Raw genomic sequence first — 19,689 nt, 5'->3', positions numbered from 1 at the left:
GACGAGATGTTGTTGAATATGTATGAGGTAAAGTAGCTTAATTAACTTTGCCATGGTTTACTCCGGGTGATAGTCGATATTAGCCCCCGTATATCAACTATCCACCCTCATACCATATTTCACGACATAAGATTTATTAACGGAATTCCTTGCATGGAACTGCTTACCAATACTTGTGAAGTTACGGAGGGTAAACTGTAGCTGGTAAGGTTCCCAATGGTAACTGTACACAACAGTTGTTATCCATACAGCTGAACCCGAAGAAAACAGTGTCTTGCGAGACAACAAAGTCTCAGAATGGGACCAAATGGGTGCGCCCTCACTAGGGTCGTGGCCGTTACCGATGCGTAGATTAGTACCGACAAACCTGGCAACAGTTATCTCTATGCGAGTTCCCCTTGACGAGGAGACCTTCCACACGCACTCACTGATGTTGGATGTAGTGTTAGCGATAACCAGGGGGATATTTTGGTGGTCGCGTACGGAGACTGTTACAAGCTGCTGTTTATATCCGTCATGCCCGTAGGCAACTTCCACTGTTACCACTTCTTTGTGAGTTGACAGATTCAAATTGGTCGTTCCACAAACACCTGCATTTAGAGAAAAAAACTAAATCAAAGCTGTAAATGTATATCCCTCATCACATCCAGTTTCTCTCTTCATCTCAATCGCAACTATCCTATATTAAAAGAGTATAATGCAGTCGGTGTGTCTGATGTCTTTTTTCTGCATATACATACATGTCCTAAACTGCATATCGTATACATGTATATGCCCCGATGTGCTCTGAAGTAACGGTTGGCACATGAAAAAAATATTTGTTTTGTTTTGCCTGTCGGTGTATTTGTTTCTTTTAGACTTTGAATAGTTAAATATTACAAGATTACTCAGTAAAATATTCCCAAATGTATCGCTACTACGTGAAACATAAATGTCCATGATGATGATGAAATATTTGGCGATCGGCATCATGGTTTACCATGCCCACTTGGTGTTGCGGGTAGCGCGGCATCCTGTTAGTACCTCAAATGATCTAGTATCTCAAATGAAACGTTCAAACGTCTCCACACGAGGAAATACCTATAATAACGGCTCAAGATATCTTAAAAGTGGTGATTCTTCAGAAGAAAGTTATAATTTACATGTCCGTTTCACAACTAGAGAGAGAGAAAGAGAGATATTCAGTCAAGGAGATGCTCTTCTCGTGCAGGTGAATATATTTTACCGCAATCCACTTCATCCGAGTAGTCTGGTAGATCTGCTCTACCGTTACATCGTGAACTGCCAGGCACGCACTTGGAACCGCTCTGAAGACTCTGGGCGTCACAAGAACCTTTGAAAATGAAATACAGAGCCGTAGGTTCATTACAGACGGGAAAGTCGGCAAAACACAGAGTAGCTTTTCCACTATGATGTGGCCGTTTATATGCAGTGCTGTTCAAATGTTACTGGAGGAATGGTTTTAATCAGTTTTGTGTGCGTCCCATGCTGCGACGCAATTTCCGGTTTCTTGACTCACTCACTTCTCTGTTTCTGCATGCAAACTGCCAAATGTGACGAAAGACCAAAATATGCATGTTTACAATTTCCGGGGTCTGATTCGTTGACCACACCCATTACTGAGTCGAAATGACCCAGGAATGCGTCACTTTTCCCGGCCCTAATTTTCACGTGAAAGATTGTCTTTTTGACTGTGGAAAAGTCTTACTATCATGACACAAAAAGCCGCCATTTCGATCCAGAATAGTGACAGGTCAAATCTTACTCGGATTAAGGGTCTTACTTGACCCGGAACTTTTATGAGATTCAGTAGCCAATAGTACGCAATACAACTCTTTCATCGGAAACTCACCTCTGATCGTTCCGGCATTTAGCGTAGCCTCAAAATCGAATGCATCGCTAAAGATATGTGCCACCATCCACATCTGATTACCATAGAAGAGATAAAGGGTTCCAGCAACTTGCATGTCTGTTTCTTTGGCGAGCATGGAAGATATTTCGTGCCCGTTACCAAAGCTTATGTAGCTTTCAGGTCCTATTTCCATGGTAACAACCTCCATAGTGAGGTAAGTGTTGAGGTCACTGGTAATCTGCCAAACGCACACGTATATGCTATGTTGGATTGAGGGCACAGATAGGACGGCGGAGATGTTGACATTTACTAGACTTGGGCCACATGTAGAATCTGTTCCAAAAGATATGAACAGCACACTTTAAAAAAAAAGAGGACAAATGTGGTCTCATTGGTTGACATACTTCTGAAGTTTAGGCATGACGATAAACGTGTAATTAAAAAGGTACACAGCCAACAAAACAACACAATAACAACTCTAGATTCATCTCTTCACATGGGCTATGGTTAATGTGATTTAAAAAAATCTTACAGCACTCCCATTCATCTTCAAAGTTGCCACAATCATTGGAAATGTCACAGATCTGCTGACTATCCACACATTCGCCCTGATGACCACACAAATACTGGTCTTTGCTGCATGTTACTGTTCATAAATAAAACAAAATGTCAGAAGCTCTGTGAAGTAGAAATTAAAAAAAAGAAACCCTGTCTACTGCTCTTATGGTAGCCCAATCAGAGCACCATTTAACAGCGATTAAGAGGCATGGTATGTTTAGGATTAATGGGGGAAGTCTCTAGCTTTCAGTTTTTAACTATTTCAGTTTGACAGTGTAGCCCGACAAGCGATTTATTAAGATTTGGAGTGGCTACTGAACTTCAGCGCTTAATAGATGGTCCTCTTTGGATCAAAGATCACCTAAAAGCTAAACTCCCGACCTGTAAAATAAGAGAAGACGAAGAGTATAGATCCAACCTCCCTTTCAAAAACGTTTACTTACAGCATCCCAACTCGTCAGAATAATCATTGCAGTGGCGTAAAGAATCACAGCGTAGGTCGGCAGCTACGCACTGCACTCCAGACGAACAGGCGAATTCGGTTGTGGTGTTGCATTGTACTGTAGATTGACGACATAGTGAGAATGAGGTGAGCGGATTAATTCTTTAATGGGCATATTTATGTCTGAAATTTTATCCATGTACTTTCACAAGCATTTTCAAAGGGTGAAGTGCCCACACGCCTGCACTTCCCCGAAAGTCGTGTTTAGGCCGATGCGTCCGCAGTTAGTGGCCTGAGAAGGAGATCGACGACATACACTGCCCTCAACGTTCAAATGCAAATCATTACTATATTGATCAGCAAATGGAGGCGGTAAAAGTAGGAGGTCGTAGGTTCAAGTCCCTCCTAAGTAAACTTGTCGATGTTTTCTCGTAAGCACTAGGAGAACACAGTGAGTATAATATTGTTTATGAAAATACGTCGGTAAAGGGCAAAACACAATGATCCAAAAACACACAACGTAACAGCATAGGCGAATAAGGTGAAGCTTTATTAACGAAAAATTACCTTCTGCTAGTATCGGCTCCGTGCGCCGACGAAAAAGGCGCCCTTTTAACTAGCAACGACGTTCCATGGGCGGGACATTTTGCTGGTTGACGCGCACCGTTCCTTGTGTGTGACCACGTACACCAGGGTATTTGTACTTTGTACACGCAGTGGCCGCGCTTCGCGGCAAATGAATTGCAGTCAGGCAAGATGACGTTGGTCGGTCACCCCCAACTGTACTCTCTTTGCCGGTGAGGGGGTACTTGTGAACGTAGCGGATAGCCATAATTTTGTCTGCTTTATAGTAGTTGACATTAACCGTTCGAGCGATGTGACCCCAATGCAATGCGCACGCATTTTCCTACTCTTGAGAATATCTTGAGCGTATCAAGAGTAACGCGAACGCAGCCATTAAGATGGTATAAACTCCTTGCACGAGTACCCCTTCAACGGTAACAAAAGAAAAGTTGGGGAGACCATTGGGCGGTACCCTTGGCCGCATTATTACCGACAACGCCTGACGTACTTTGCACCATACGCGCGCAACGCATGACCCACATACGATGGGACCAAATCCAGACTGTCCTTTTTGCACGTATCGTACATACTGCAATTTGCATGAAATTGAGGTAGGTCAATTTTTTTTGGGTGCATTCTGCATTTCCATATTTTTTATACGACCATAACTATTAAAACCCATAAAACAAAATATCGGGTGTTTAAAAGCAAAATGCGAGTCTTATTTCTGTATAAGTCTACCTTAATACCCCGAACTTAACTAAAAGCATTTAAAAAGTGCAACAGGTGTTATACTCACCTACTTCACTCAACTGTGTGATTTCGAAAGAGAAGTTATTATTTGATACAACGCACGATATCCAAGCCCTTCCTAAATGAACCGTAAAACCCTCGGGAATCGTGCCCGTTGATTTGTTAATGATTGTCGAGCTCTCGTTACTTGGGTCGTGGCCAGAGCCTACACGGATGTTCCCTGAAATGATGAGTGATGTGTCGGTGACGCGGATGTTGATGAGGTGGCCAGGAGAAGCATAGACCAGCCACACACATGTTATTGGCTGAGAATCTGATGAGTGTGGTGAGGTCAGCTGGTAGATACCACCGTCAGATACATCGACAGGTGGACCACATGTAGCTGTGGGGAAAAACAATTTAATACTAAGAGAGCGTGGGAAATTTGCAGAGTTGTAATGACTCGAGTCAATGACTCGACTCGAGTCCGACTCGAGTCACATTTTTTGGTGACTCGACTCGACTCGAGTCCCGACAGGTAAATGACTCGACTCGACTCGAGTCACTGCGAGCAAATGACTCGACTCGACTCGAGTCCCTCATCAGAATGACTCGACTCGACTCGAGGAAGGCTAATAAGACTCGAGTCCCAAAAATAAAAGCAAAACTTACTTGCGAAAAATATTTGCAATGACTTACGCCGCGCCGTTCGCGTTGCCAGTTTTTGTTCACGTCACGTCATGTTCGCGAATTATGTACGTTCATATACAGCGGCCGTCTGTTTTCCTTCCTCCATAATGATACAACAAACATACACCGTGTCGCGGACTCCCACCTTGTGGTTCTATAGCATGTAATGCTAAACCCGGAACCAGACTTAAAACGCATTTCTCAATCCGTGGTTTCATCATTGGTTTCGGGCGATTTCTTATAAAGCTCTTGGTGGAACGCTGGCTAAATTTATGTCCCGATTTCACACACACACAAAATGGATACGGATGGGACCACCTTTAAATAATCAGAAACAGTTTTGTATAATGTAATTAGGTTTTGAAGTTCTCAGCGATCAGCGAACAACAAAATCTAAACCCGAAGCCAAAACAGTTATAAGACCGAAGTTTCACATCTTCTTATCTGTGACGTGAGCTAGCAATGGAAACTGTTGGTTGGGTACCATACAGCATACTTTATGTCTTTGGATTTTTCGTAATAGACTGGTGCCTTGTAATCTTTCTCTCTTGTGTTTGTTGCTTTTTATTGTAATTTATTATATAGTGTTCACATATTTGTGACTCGAATTGACTCGAGCTAAATACTTGACTCGACTCGACTCGACTCGACCACACACTGTGACTCGACTCGACTCGACTCGACCTTGTTGACCTAATGACTCGACTCGACTCGAGTCACTTCTTTAAAATGACTCGACTCGACTCGAGTCACAAAAATCAGTGACTCGTTACAACTCTGGAAATTTGTAGTAAGTTGTTGATAGAAGACAGTAGGCCTACGTTGCATTGATTGACATCCATGTCTAATATCTTAGACATGCAGCCAAATTTACAACTCGTATCCAAACTGAAGTGGATCTTTTGGTATAAAGCACTCATGATTGGTGTATAAATAAGGGAATAAATATGTGCTTGGCCGAAATAAAACAATATGATTATCTGACTCCTGTGAAAATTGGACCCCTTTTCCCTTTTATTGGTTAAACCCTACACGTGACCGGTCCCTCTCTTAATTATCAATGTATGAGCTTGCGCAATACCACCAATGAGTCCGTTTTTCAAATGTAAATTCACGCTACACCGGTTCATGCTTAACGTGAAATATGCGACTACGAAGCAAGTTTGCCACCAAACATTCGATGGAGTTAACAGTGTATTAGGCCTTCGGAATCATAGCACCTGCCGTGACGTCTAAAATGCGCTGTCGCAAAGTATGAACAGACCTTAACAGCCATGTGCTTGCAAAGGCCTAAGCATCGCCGTTTTTAAACAAAGTTAATCTGATTACGTATGCACCCCCACGGCTTTTTGAATGTTGTGTTTCTCAGAGAATATTCTCAGTATGATTGAAATGTTAAATTAAAACGGAGAAGAAATTCTAGACTTCATGTCGTTGAACAAATCGACGTCATCGATGCCTAAACGTCAATTCTGGTTACTGGTAAAGCTGACCTTAAAGTCGGGAAGAAATTGTTCGAAAACGTCCCCGAATCTATGTATTTTTCTCAATTTCTAGGAATCCCCTTAAGTTGTTATTTCACAAGAAGTTGAACACTTATATCATCTATAAGTATATTCCGAATTTCAGCTTAATCTGTTGTTGCAAACGCTTGTGTTACTTCTTGAACTATCTCCTAGGTAAATTTCGACAAGGATTTTTTGCCGACCAAATTAACTCACGTGCATGGTTTTCAGGTTGGCTGATTTTGGGGCAACAACGACGAAGTGCATATTAGCATATTCATTAGTGTGACTCGCGTGCTTCGCGTGGGTCTCGCTATCGACCAATGGAAGTCGGCAAAAAGGGTGATATTTATTAAAGCCAGAGTCCATCATTTGCAGCTATCCTAATTGGCTTAATTATTGTTGGAAAACATATTTGGTTAAAAAAAAATAGAAAGGGGACTAAACTCCCTGTGAAATTATTCTTTCTGGCAAGCTGTAATTCTTAAGAAATCAACGAAAGAAGGCCTTTCCAACGGTGCGTCTCAAGAAGCACCGTTGGAAATTTCCGTTAGTAGGTTGGTTAGTTTATTCGGCGAAGCGCGCGCAAGCGTTGACACGACGCACACGTGCGCGCGGTTGCTATAATTCGTCGGATTCAGACCCAATTAAAAACATGATTCAGCAACTTTTGATTTGAAGTAAAGAACCTAGAATGCTGTTTTTCTCGAAATATACAGCTGAAGCCGAACTGAAACTTCATCAGGTCAGTTGTTCAGCACCCTTCTTTAGATTTTGAGCACTTTTATGGCTTCAAACGAACAAAATGCACAAATTACAAATGATGGACTATACCTTTAATTAGTAACTCGTGAAGGAGGCAATACTGCAAGTTTTTACTGCACACCATAATCGATAAGAACCTTATTAATATTCGTGAGGCTTGAAAAGATTGACAGATTTTGCAAACACCAGTGTTAACAACTTTTAAAAATGCATGTAACCAGTCCTTTTTTTCCAATTTCAACAAAAAGTACTGAACATATCAAAACGATTTTTAGCGCATAGTTGGATCATTATAAGGGAAACAAACCCTAAAAGTTCCATGAAGACACAGTCTTCCAAATCGGAGAAATTGATTTTCAAAGATTGCGCCCGCGAACGTAAACATGTCTGTGTGCATGTTGTTTCATTCAAAATAAAGTATTACGTAACATTTAGAAATCGGCCTTCGCAACCGCATGGCTGTTAAAGAAGACAAGTATACACTAATAGATTATCATTGCCAACTAAGAAAAATTACAAAATCAACAACATTAATATTAAACTTAATCATGTACGTCAAACTTATACATCGTTTTGCTGCAACAAAAAAAGGTTATAAGAATTGATTTTTGTTGGGGGTATAAAGAAAATCAGTTTTAAAACCATTAGGGCCTATAAAGGAACCAATTGTAAAAAAAATTGGCTATTTTGAGAGGGGATTATAAATGTGATACTGTTGTGTAATTAAGATGTAAAAAAAAATGGTTCTTAACGGTTTAAGAACAGAAGCTTCTCCCGTTTTCGTTGCAACAAACACAACAGCATTTCAAATAAATGTTTACCTGGCTTTTTTTCTAATTTTCAAAAGACAAAAACTCACCACAATTCAGTTCATCGTACATATTTTGACAATGTGGCTGCTGGTCACATATATAGCTACTGAACACGCACGTTGAATGTCCATCAGACGTCAAACACCGAAATTGGTGTGAATAACATGTCCCTTTTGCAGAAAGAAGAAAAAGAAAGACAATGAAAGGGCGGCTTCAATAGCGGGATTTTTTTCTATATCGTTTGCCTATATCAGTCCTGCATGAGAAACTATACAGACGCTTGTTGAGTTCGTGATGGACCGCCCAGCGGTTGACTGACGATTTAATCGTGGCATACGTTGCCAAGATTGTTCATCCCTTTACAATATTTCTGATAAATACATTTTATTATTGAGGCTCACGTGAACAAACAAACAACATTAGGTAAAACTCTTTACATGTATTTACCACATCCTATTTCATCTGCTTTGCTGTCACAATCTGGGAATCCATCGCATCTCTTGCTGATCGGGACGCAGACATTATCGGGCACACAGCTGAATTCCGTTTCATTCTTACAAGACGCTAAGAGATTGGCCAAGGCAAAAATTAATTGTTACATTCAGTTTGCCCATGATTACTTTGATCAAGTGTTATGGTTAGCGATAGAAAATTTGTGCCTATAGTTTCAAATGCGCGAAATTGTGCATAATGATTGACTATGAATTGGTTGAGTGGACCAAATTGCAACAGTTTTACACATGTATGAATACGGAAAACAGAACAGACAAGATTGTTGATGGTTGTTCATCTTTGTACCTGGATATTCAGATTCAATCCGCAGGTACAGTTGAGAAGGATATTCGAAAATAATCTTTGAGAACGTGATTCGGACCTCGGAGCTGTGAATCACCATACTCGACTTGTCAAACTTAAAAAAGGCTGCAACTCTCTTCCACGGTGACCCCACAAAGAAATTCAATTGAAACAATTTAAGGAGAGAGTGTGTCGTTGGAACCAGGAAGCGAATCCGGATAACTTGGTCGCTTCTGGCTTGCACTGTCCAGGAGCAGCTGGCTCTTGTGGATGTTAGGCTAGTTGGATCTCCTCTCAGCTGACCGGCTGGATACTTGATGTCGTATGACGAGTTTCTCGGAAGAATGATTTGGTCATCGTCTTCACAGTAATCTGGCATAACCACAAGCAGTAACAAAATTGAGCACTGAGTAGTGGTGTAAGGCACCATTGATGCACATTATCAATTGATAGAGTCAAGGAAGTACGATGGCTGCTAGCTATATTTACTGTTGCTGGTTCTTATCATTGTCGTAGATGTTGTCATTGAAGTCTTTGTCAGTAGGATCGTCGTTTCCAATCGCCCATGCTACTTCCATTCAATAACTCTCACTTGCAATTCTCTATTGACCAGTTGAGAATGCATAATTGAACACATAAATGAACAGTGAATTTCAGGCACTTCCCGACAAAAGCATAGGTTGAGTTTGGCATACCGTAAGCTAACCAAAGGACAAGACGGGATGCATGGGCGCCCGTCGGCGATTTTTTTCCCGGAACGACATCCGTTTCTCATCTTCTGATTGGTCCATTATATGCATGTCTAATGCCTTGTTCCCCACAACACAAACCCAAGATAGGCTTTACGTCTTGTGAGAAATGTGCCTTCCTCAATTTAGTTATTTTAAAGGTAAAATGTGAAGACGTGAAAAACGCTCATTGGGGTTCGAACTCCGATCACCTGATTAGAAGGCAAGACTCCTTCCAACCTGCAACCAGTCCAATAATCAATTGCCAATCGTCGGTAATTTAAACACCATTATATATTGTTATATAACTTAATAAAGCTCTGGACATCACGAATATTCATAATGCAGAGAGAGAGAGCGGCCTCTTTCGATATTGTCGGATCTCGTTTGGGGAAAATAATCAATCGCGGACGGGTGAGGGAGCTAGGGAGGGTAGTGACAATGACCAAGATAAAGATAAAGGGACTAGACTTTAAACAGCAACAGTCATTTCAATAATGAAATACTTGTAAAAATACTCCTGCCCAGAAAATAGCTTTAGTGAACGTTTAAAGGTGCCGAGTGTGGGGATCTTTGATCAAATGAAGCATTTTTGCGTAATAAAGTCGCCAGCATTAAATACTAAGTGAAAAATTGGAAACTCCATGTGTTAACGTGCAAACACTGCAAAAATACAACCAAGGTGCTTGCGAGGTCGCTGTCTCATATTGTCATGATATACTAGAATGATTACTGAGCACCCCATACTCACCACAGTCCCGTTCATCATGTCGCCATGATGAGTCGCAGTCTTGACGCCCATCGCATACAATGGTAGAATCGTAACATATAGCCCCACCGGTACCGCACTTGAATTCATCAGGTCGACAGGTAACTTATGACCGTGTAAAAAAAAGAAGTTGGTGCTACAGTCAATCATTTCTGTTTGTCCAGATTTAATTTCTGAGAAGCGAGACAATATACACAAAGGAGAAAGTTCACATCTTTGTTTCCCTTATAATAATGGTAGCCGGTTATGCAGCCTCAGCTATACATCTACAGTGATGGTGAATAACTTTTAGACTTATTCCTTCAAGAAATATATCTCAGAGCTTGAGCTCGACGCGAGTTGAATTGTAACCAATAGGGTGTTTCCCACAAATGTGTTCCCGCGTCAATACCAAAAGCGGGGTCGTGATTATGTGTGTAAAAGCCATCAATGCCAAATGCAACGATTATTTTCACCACAATCGAGCGGTCAATTTTGTTTCTTAACATTTACGGTAAATCAAATTTGTCTTGTATCACAAACATTTAGGTGAAACAAACATTGAATCGAGCTTTTGTTTATACGCAGGTGTACATTGAGCATACTGAAAAAAAACCCGGTGTCTTCGAATTCTTAAATTTCCTCTACCTTCTTGGTAGCCGCCAAAAAAGTCGAAGTTGAATCGATTTTTCTGTAGATTGAAAGTGAAGGTTGAATTGGAGCTTCCGTTGTAAAGGGCTGCGCTGAGGATGATTACACCAAAGCCGTTGACGAAAGAGGCAGTTCTTGGAACTACGAAGCTGTCGTAATGTTTTATCAAAACTCCTTCAAATGTCTTGTGAGTAATTCTTGTGAAAAATTGGTCAACAGAGGATTGAAAAGTGACGTTGATGACCATGCCAAAGAGCACCGGAACAGCCCAGCAACTGGTTCCCTTGGTAACGTCTCCACTCCATTCTGAATACAGTCCAACTTCCTCAGAAATACTGACGGCTTGATTTGAGTCCAAAACTATGTAAGGACATACTTCTTCATCTGCAACGATATAATAAGCCGCAATTTATTATATTATATAGTTCCAGGGCCGTAGCAAGAGGGGGGAGGGGAAGCCTCCCCATTCAAAATTTATGTCGGCAAATCCATAATTGTTGTTATTGTTGTCGGCAAATTTTCATATCAGAGGATTTGGTTTTTTTTGCTCGTCAAATATTTAGTTGCAAGTTTGCGGTAAATTTTACTTTTCACACCTCCCATATTTTTTTCTGTCGGCAAATTTGAGGGCCCTGTTTTTGGCCGCTTGACGGATGTTTTGTACGTAAACTTGTAGGCAAATTTGTTACGACACCCCCTATTGAAAATGTTCTCGCGACGCCGCTAATTAGTTCGAAAAAATACTTCTTTTTATTCAGTAAGGCCTGTGGGTAGCAGGTCAAACCTTCACACTAAGCAAATTAGCTTGAAGAGAGCGAGAGCGAGACGGCCTTGTGGCCGATTTATCCGCGTGTACAAATGTGACAAACAAGTTCTCCGGCAATACCAATCAAAGAAGAATCGACAAAATTCAGGCCAGTCATTCTCACGTCCTATATCAAAAAGGACTGCTACAAATTGTCTTTCTTGCCTAGAAAGAACAGCCCAATGGAACGAACTATCGGTAGATATTAGGGGCCCACAAAGTTTAACCGTCTTCAGGTCTCAAATGTACGATAGAAATATATGTGACCTGCAAATCATTGGCTTTCCAATGATATCAAATTTATTTATGTAGCTTAATTCTTTCCAAAGATTTGTGGCAGGAACTTCAACAAACTTCATTTCGAGAAAAAAAGGCTTTCAAAAATAAGAAACCCATTGCGCCGCCAACGGCAGTGAAAAACGTTTTTCAGATTTTCCCCTTTCTGTGGGTATTTTTTTCCCAACAAAAAATGCATAGTGTGAATCTTGGATACCTTGGCTACTCAAAAAACAATTCAATATCGATCTTGAGATGTTTTTCCAGTATATCCGACTTCAGGCATCAATTACTCAAAACAAGGTTTTGGGGAGGACATTCCTCATTTTGCCTCAGTAGGTCACATATTCTTTCAATCACACAGGGGTTCGTATTTAACTTGCTGCTAAGTAACGCGTGTGTGTCATGTGCAGGATGTTACACCAAGCAGTTTGCAAAGTATGTTACAGACACAGATACAGATATGGACTTTCCGTAGAAGGATAACGTTTTTTGTTTCTGTGAAAACTGTCAAATATGTACGTCCTGTCACTCTTTCTCGTTAATTTTTTTTAACAAAGTCCAAAATTCTGTTCATTATTCTGTACATGTTCGTAAGTGTTGTCCTCTGAAGTTTCGGTTCTATTGGTTGATAGTGCACTTTAAAATTTGAACTCACAGTCATAGCAATATCCATCTGTTAAACAGAGGCAAGTTGTATTTTCGCCGATGCAAAACGATCCGTTGTTGAAAGTACAGAGATGGTCGCCATTGCCGCATACCTCTAAGTAAACAAAATGGAGAATAAAACGGTATTTAGAAATATAGTGTCATATAAATGAATGTTTATGGGTTTGCAAAATCACCATTTGTTTTGTAGCAGTGACGTAGCAAGGTCATTTTGATTGGGGGGGGGGGGGTGAAAAGGGCACTTGCACATCCATGCTGAAATGTAGACCCTATTTTTCTCCGGACAGTTGGCCTCCTAAAAATTAAAATAGTGTGTGTGTCTGGGTGTGGGCGTGTGCGGGTGATGTGATCTGACAAACCGTGCCATGGAGACATGCACACAATATTCCAAGGTACGTTGATTCGTAATTTCATGACCGCTGATCAGATTAGGCAAATCATTGGCAACAAGGGTAACTACTTACTGGAATATTATATTGTCATTAATTCCCTTCCCGTGGAATGGAAACAACTTTCCAAAGAAACGATTGGTAACATTAATATTGATGTTCGAAATGAGCTAATTAAGATGAATATGAAGCACATCAGGAAGACATTTACTGACACAAAATTCACTACCCCCATAGCAGAGACATTTTGGAAAAACAAATTCCCCACTCATAACTTTGTTTGGGATGTAATATGGAAGAGGCTCAACTATTGCTGTCCAGACAGTAAGTCATTTTCAATCAATTGGAAAATCATTTATAACTGTTACCTCACGCAAGTCTGGCTTTGCAAAAGGAAGAAGAGTGATTCAGAAAATTGCACATTTTGTCATGATAGTATTGATTACATTGAACACTTTTTTTTGGTCGTGTAAAATGGTAAAACCCCTTTGGAACGAAATTGAAAAGATTGTTGCATCTAAGTATGGCAAATCGATCAGTCTGTTTGTGGAAAATATTCTTTTCGGGGTCGGGGAAACATACAATAGTTATCGGTTTCTGAATACTTTAATTAATATAGGTAAACAAACAGTGAGTCGTTTTAAATTTGGCCAGTATTCCAACCTTATCATCCTTTTTGAGCAGGAACTCCAGCTTCGTCATGTCGAGTAAACTGTTTGTTAGAATTTTTTGTTGTGTGTAATTCAGAAGTACCTATAGAGCAGACGATTAATTGTACATGTACATAGATTATTGTTATTTAATTGTTGATTGTATCTTTGAATAAAACAGAAAAAAAAATCGTCGCAAATGGAAGAGTTTTAGAAGAAGGATATTAAGCCCGAATTTCAGCAAAGGAAATTAATTCTTGTTATTTGAGAGCATTTTGAAACTACAATTTCAAACTCGAAAAATTTACTACACGAGAACAAGAAATGTCTTCAAAACGATACAAATTTTAGTATGTGTGTGTGTGGGGGGGGGGGGGGACATTGTACCATGATTGGGGCGCTGTTCAAAACCGACGAGTATGCACACTAACTGGACCATATACGGCGCTGCTCAAGGCGATACGTGCGCGAAATTAAAGAAAAGGCACTCGTAAAGGCGGCTGAAACTAAATGTGCACTTCTTTTTTTCAACACGGCACTTGTTCAGAAAAAGGGCACTTATTGACAAAAGAAGGGCACTCTTTATACAAACAAATGGGGGGGGGGGAACCTGGTGAAATGCTCACAATTAGTCAGAAGGCTCGATATACTCCATCAAATTTTAACACCGCTGCGACTGTGTTAGTTGATTAGCTCATAGTCCTATCTGGTGCAACGCACGAAAACAGCAATTTGAATTCTACTTACGTTCATTTGAGACGGCTTCAAAGCTGAACCTAGGTCGGCTTCCCGGGTTGTAAGGAGGCACCATTGTTAGTAACTCTCTAGGGGAGAACACCTCAATCTTTTCCCGACACCTAGTGGAGAAAAACTCAAACCCATCAAAGGAGAAGGCACAGACACTGTAGTCGAAAACAATAGCCACAGACCTATGAAGAGTTGCTCTGATGGCCGTCCCTGGCGGAGCAGTCACATTGAGGCAAAGAGTGAGACTTCCATCACTTATGACGACGACCTGATTAGAAGAGTTGAGCTGCACAGCACGACAAAATTCTGGTGATGAAAGCAAAATGACAAAAGAAAACATGTTACCGACTACCTTGATACTGTGACGTCATGCCACCCAAGTATTCATACTGTACATCTAGTAGGGGAGAGTGGGGGAATCCCGAATATCTTTCCTTTTTGGCTTCTCACAACAAGCTAAGAGGGCATTTTCTAAGGTTGATACGCCAAACAAAGTTCAAGTCAAGTCCTCAACATAATCATATTTTTTATTATTTTGTCAATAGTCCTTTAGGTCCTTATGGCTGGCAGAAAGAAAAAAAATTGCGTCGTTCGGAATTACCCGCACCCTGAGGGGGGGGGGGGGAATTCTTACACTGACATTATTGCAACAGAAACATGCAATATGAATTGAAAGTCGCTGAACATGAACCATTGAGAACAGTCGGAAGTTTGTCCGGAATAGGTACGTTTCCCAGTCATTTTAACACATATCACCCAAGTTCCCTATAACAATACTTTAATTTTGTCCCCGAACATCGTCGAGCTCAATTCTCAATTTCAAGGGCTTCAACAATGCTCGGGGACAAAATTAAAATGTCTTTATTAGGAATTTGTGTGACATAAGTTAAACCAGCTGGGGAAACCTGTAGAATGAAAGACCGTAATGACAAAAGCTATCTACGTCTGAAGGAGGTACGGGTGGCTAGTGCGTCTTTACATATCTTTTTACTAAAGAACGAACTTTACGTACATGCATAGGACATTAATCTCGACTCTTTATCTGTTACTACAAACTATTCTAAGATACGGGCAGTAAAAAGTGGGAAATGTTATTTACCATTTTCAAAAGATTAATGCATGTTGGTGTTAAAGAGCCACCTTTTCACGTTAGCGAATATGAAAATGTTCGTGAAAGTTGACCATGGAAATCATTTAATGTGCACGACTCAGTTTTCTTTGACTCCTAACCGAATTAAAGGTTAAACGGATATAAATGTCTTCTCTTATGGATTCATCTCATTACAAGGGACATCGAAATCACGTGCAAACATTAAACAACTTAAAAGTGTTCGTATTTTAACCCTTCGGTCTCCTCCCTTACAAACCAAGGAATGCACGGGCTGATATCATATAAATGATAATGCGCGCAAACGAATCTAAAAAACAGTATTAGCTGTTTCAGCTCAACGCCAATCTTCAGATGAGACGAATCTCACAACATACGAATGAATTAGAAATCGCCGATGACGCTGCACGTGTGTGTCCTCGATTTACACCATAAACAAACACCAACACACCCCACTTCTCCCACTCGCCGACACGGATTTACGCCACTGTCACGAACGTTTTGTTCTGTCGCGGCTGTGTGTCCAGATTTCCCTGAGAAATGGGCGGTACTTGTACAATAACGGTGGTGGTGCTGACGGTAACTGACAAGACGTGACCGAATTACTTGAAGTTAACAGATCAGCCGCGATCTAGATTCGTATGAATAATGAACGTGGACGGGTGCTCAGGGGGCGAATACTTCCGTCTAATAACGTACAGTCAAGATGAAAGAGCAACCGATCGGTAGTGATCTGCCTGCTAAATTAATGTATTTTGTCCTTCACAGGATAATCACGACGTCAGGAGAAAAAAGCTTCCGTCCGTCGCCTGGTCTGTACTGATCAAGAAACCAAAACCAAACTAACGCAGTCGAAAGTTGTTTGTTTGGGTACATTAGACTAGCAATTGGAGGGGAGTGGTTTTTGTCGACTGTAGTTTCGTAGTGCCTGTTTAATGCCATCACTGGAAAGTATATTTCGTAAGTTTTCAAAATTGAAAACGCCAATTGGAAATCAAACTGAATTAAATTATAATAGTGTTGAATCGATCGAAACCAAGCTATTTTGGAGAATTGGTGTTACTTCAAAAGTCAAAACCTTGATAGAGATGATAGAACGTCCGAAGGATGTTGTGTACAGTTGGGAGCAGATTTCCGCAATGAGAGATTGTTGGTTTGGATCGTTTTCATTATTATTTGCACTCAAGCAATTGAGCAAGCGTTTGGTATATAGGTATTGTTCTTGTTTTCAACTTTTATTAACCTGACCTTGTGTGACAGCAGAAATGTATCCCATTCGGTTGAGAGTCAACTTGAATTTACGTAAAGCAAGGAACATTTTATGTTCCTTACTTGGGGGTTCTATCGCCGCTTGGTGGCACTTTTATGTAGAATGTATTTCCTACATCCTGGCACTTACTATTAATTTTAGTATGCATGAAACGTTTGGTCATGAATAACCTTGTTAAAGGTCAATGGCTACGCCCTTGGTTCTGATATGTGCACCCTTACTTCAATGCATTGCACACTTGGAAATGACAATATTGAATTGGACAACTGGCAGCTCCGATTACCAGTAGTCACGCGATTACAGTTCAATATTGTCATTTCCATCATCGTTCCTTGTCGAAGGCGTCTTTTCATATATTTCCTAATTATTGTTTGTGTACGCATTAAGACTAGCCATTCATATAACAAATAGTTCCATTATAACCCTGGCCATTGTTGATTTTTCTGTTAATATGAAAGCACAGCTTGTCATGGTTATCAGACTTAAATTAATTACTTGCTCTCGTTGAACAAATCGGCCTAGAGCCCACTTAAGTGATTTTGCTCCCGGCTTATGTTCGACTAATTAAAACTGACGGGTCCATTATAAATCATGCTCGGAACCGAAGACAACTAATGGTGAGAAAACATCCGATCTTTTTGTCTTTCTCTCCCCATTATTTACCCCATCTGTCAATGCTCCGATTGAGTACTTCTCTATACAGGCAGTCACAATGCTAACGCTTCAATGAGGCATTTAAGTGCGTAGGTGATCAAATTTGCAAGACAAAAGGAAAATAAACAGGATTTATCAAGTCAAAATGCGGCTATACAGCCACATTAAGCGCTACCTTTTGGTGCGACTGAAAAATCTTCGAAATGATTACATTTACAGGAAAATAACCTTGACCTGCTATACAGCGAATAGAAATCTTTTCAGGATCGACCTGTGTTTTAGGTAACGAAATTATTTGCAGTCATTTCTCCCACAGTAGAGCTAGATGTGTTTTGACTGTGGTTGTTAGGATCACACAGAACTCAAGACCATAAACCCAAGCATTTGTTGCAGAATCAACGTACAACCGAACAAACGAGACAAAATCCAAGCTCAAGATAAGAATGTCGTAGTAACTTGTCACTCAGTATCCGGGGATCACAAAGACATTCCTTGATTTTTTTCTCTTTGTTAATGCTGTGTTTCAGTGATAGAGACATTGGAAATACATCAATTGCTGGCTTTTTCTACATTAAAAAAATTGGTTACAAAATAAAAATAAAAAATACACAAAAATCGATGAACGAGATGATGTGTATGTGCGTAATGAACTAATAGACAAACCCTAATAAAACCCTTTTCCGACAATGTAAAGTTTCGCTCAAAAGGAATGAAATTCATATCTTATGAAATACGGGAAAATGGGAACTTGATTGTTTTGTTGATTTTTCCAGTACATCTTAGCGTAAACTGAACGAACGCTGGATCTTTAAACATCCGTCTTAAACATTAGCGTTTCACCAATGGAGAATAAAATGGGCATAATACAGTTTATTTTGTGTATAGAGTGTATCCGTGTACGCATAAGATAAGGGAATATAAACGCGTGCTTGGCTGGTTTTAAACACTCTGTTTAAGACCGGTTGGAGTCTGGATGCTTTTAATTACCCGAGCCGCAGGCGTGAGTAATTATCAGCATCTAGACTCCAACCGGTCTTAAACATAGTGTCTGATATCGGCCACGCACATATTTATTTCCATTCATAAATTCCTTTTCGGTAAAAAAATCAAACGTTTTCGGTCGAAAAGTCAAAATGATTCCAAAATTCTAAATTGCCAACGATTTTGTTCAGCAATTTTACTTCATGCTTTACTTCACCCCTACAGCTATATTATGGTAAGAACGTTCGACCAATAAAACGGTTACTTAAAAGGCACCGAATTTCATAGGAGTCCAAATGTCATGTGACGCTGAAAAAGTGATTTCGACCAGCAATGCCGGTCTTTATCAAACGTATAAAACCGGCCACGTGACGGGCTCTCGAACATAGGAATGGGTAAACTGTGTTAGGTATTTATGAAAGCTGGTTTAATCGAAGTTTTGAAACAGACTTACCGTCCGGGAAGTTTTGGGACAACACAGGTGTGTAGCACACTAAATGTAGAGCCACAGCGAGGAGGGGAGGAACCAGCCATGTCCACGCCCTCCCCATCTTTAAGGGCACAACGACTCAAAGACTGCAGTGTCTAAAATTTAAAAAAAGGTTTATTTGAAAAGGTAAAATTGGGCCACATATCACATAATACCACGACAATGTTGATATTGTATTTCCTGATCCCAGTTATAATTTCTATCCAAAAACATACCTTAATAGGCGCAGTTCGTCTCTTTTCAAAATACCTTCACGTTATGGTTTTGTAACGGGTAACACGTAATGTGTGTAAATTACTGGTAACAACACTTTGACAGTTTAATTATAAGTCGTTTGCATAATTGTACGTGGTGAGGTAGAATTGATCAAGAGGTTTATAATACATTTTGCCAAGTCTGAAAACCTAACCAAAATTCCGTTTTCAAAGAAAGTAAAGGACGAATACTACATGTATAACGTCTCTGAACCCGCTGCCTCTGAAGAGAAACCATCATTTATCGCATTTCGTAAAGTCGTTCTTCTCTGACAGTACACTGCAGAAACTATACGATGGACAAAGAACTTCTTTGCAGTGTTTGCAGTATCAATGAAATGTACTGCACAACCAGTATTCGTCTTGGCTATTTAGAAGTGAAATATGTTTCCTTACCAAATGACGTAAATTGTAGCCTGTGAATGTAGACCTCACCTGCGGCTCGCAGACTGGAAAATGGTGATGAGAAAGCTCGCATCAATAACTAGACGCGCTAAAGGATAGAACACCTTGACTCGGGCTCATTTCTCACATATAATACGAGTCCCCTGGTT

The 19,689-nt window shown here is 40.3% G+C and overlaps 1 protein-coding gene across 1 annotated transcript in view; it reads right to left on the bottom strand.

Moving 5' to 3' along the window:
• LOC119721551 overlaps window positions 1-18,942 on the bottom strand; it is a 37,481-nt gene extending 18,539 nt beyond the window's left edge. Inside the window, exons 1-14 of the mRNA XM_038191631.1 lie at window positions 18,846-18,942; window positions 14,379-14,684; window positions 12,582-12,686; window positions 10,840-11,226; window positions 10,195-10,317; window positions 8,719-9,087; window positions 8,368-8,484; window positions 7,968-8,090; window positions 4,216-4,551; window positions 2,854-2,970; window positions 2,385-2,498; window positions 1,853-2,185; window positions 1,226-1,333; window positions 168-590 (exon numbers count right to left, since the gene is read on the bottom strand). Of these exons, the coding sequence (XP_038047559.1) occupies window positions 168-590; window positions 1,226-1,333; window positions 1,853-2,185; window positions 2,385-2,498; window positions 2,854-2,970; window positions 4,216-4,551; window positions 7,968-8,090; window positions 8,368-8,484; window positions 8,719-9,087; window positions 10,195-10,317; window positions 10,840-11,226; window positions 12,582-12,686; window positions 14,379-14,684; window positions 18,846-18,942 (3,058 nt within the window). The remainder of the gene's footprint in view (window positions 1-167; window positions 591-1,225; window positions 1,334-1,852; window positions 2,186-2,384; window positions 2,499-2,853; window positions 2,971-4,215; window positions 4,552-7,967; window positions 8,091-8,367; window positions 8,485-8,718; window positions 9,088-10,194; window positions 10,318-10,839; window positions 11,227-12,581; window positions 12,687-14,378; window positions 14,685-18,845) is intronic.
• Window positions 18,943-19,689: the final 747 nt, after the last annotated feature.

This window comes from Patiria miniata, unplaced genomic scaffold (genome assembly GCF_015706575.1).
Source record: "Patiria miniata isolate m_02_andy unplaced genomic scaffold, ASM1570657v1 HiC_scaffold_13, whole genome shotgun sequence".
Taxonomy (NCBI): Eukaryota; Metazoa; Echinodermata; class Asteroidea; order Valvatida; family Asterinidae; genus Patiria; species Patiria miniata.
Note: the sequence above shows the minus strand (reverse complement) of the source record. Positions and strands in the feature narration are given on the sequence as shown.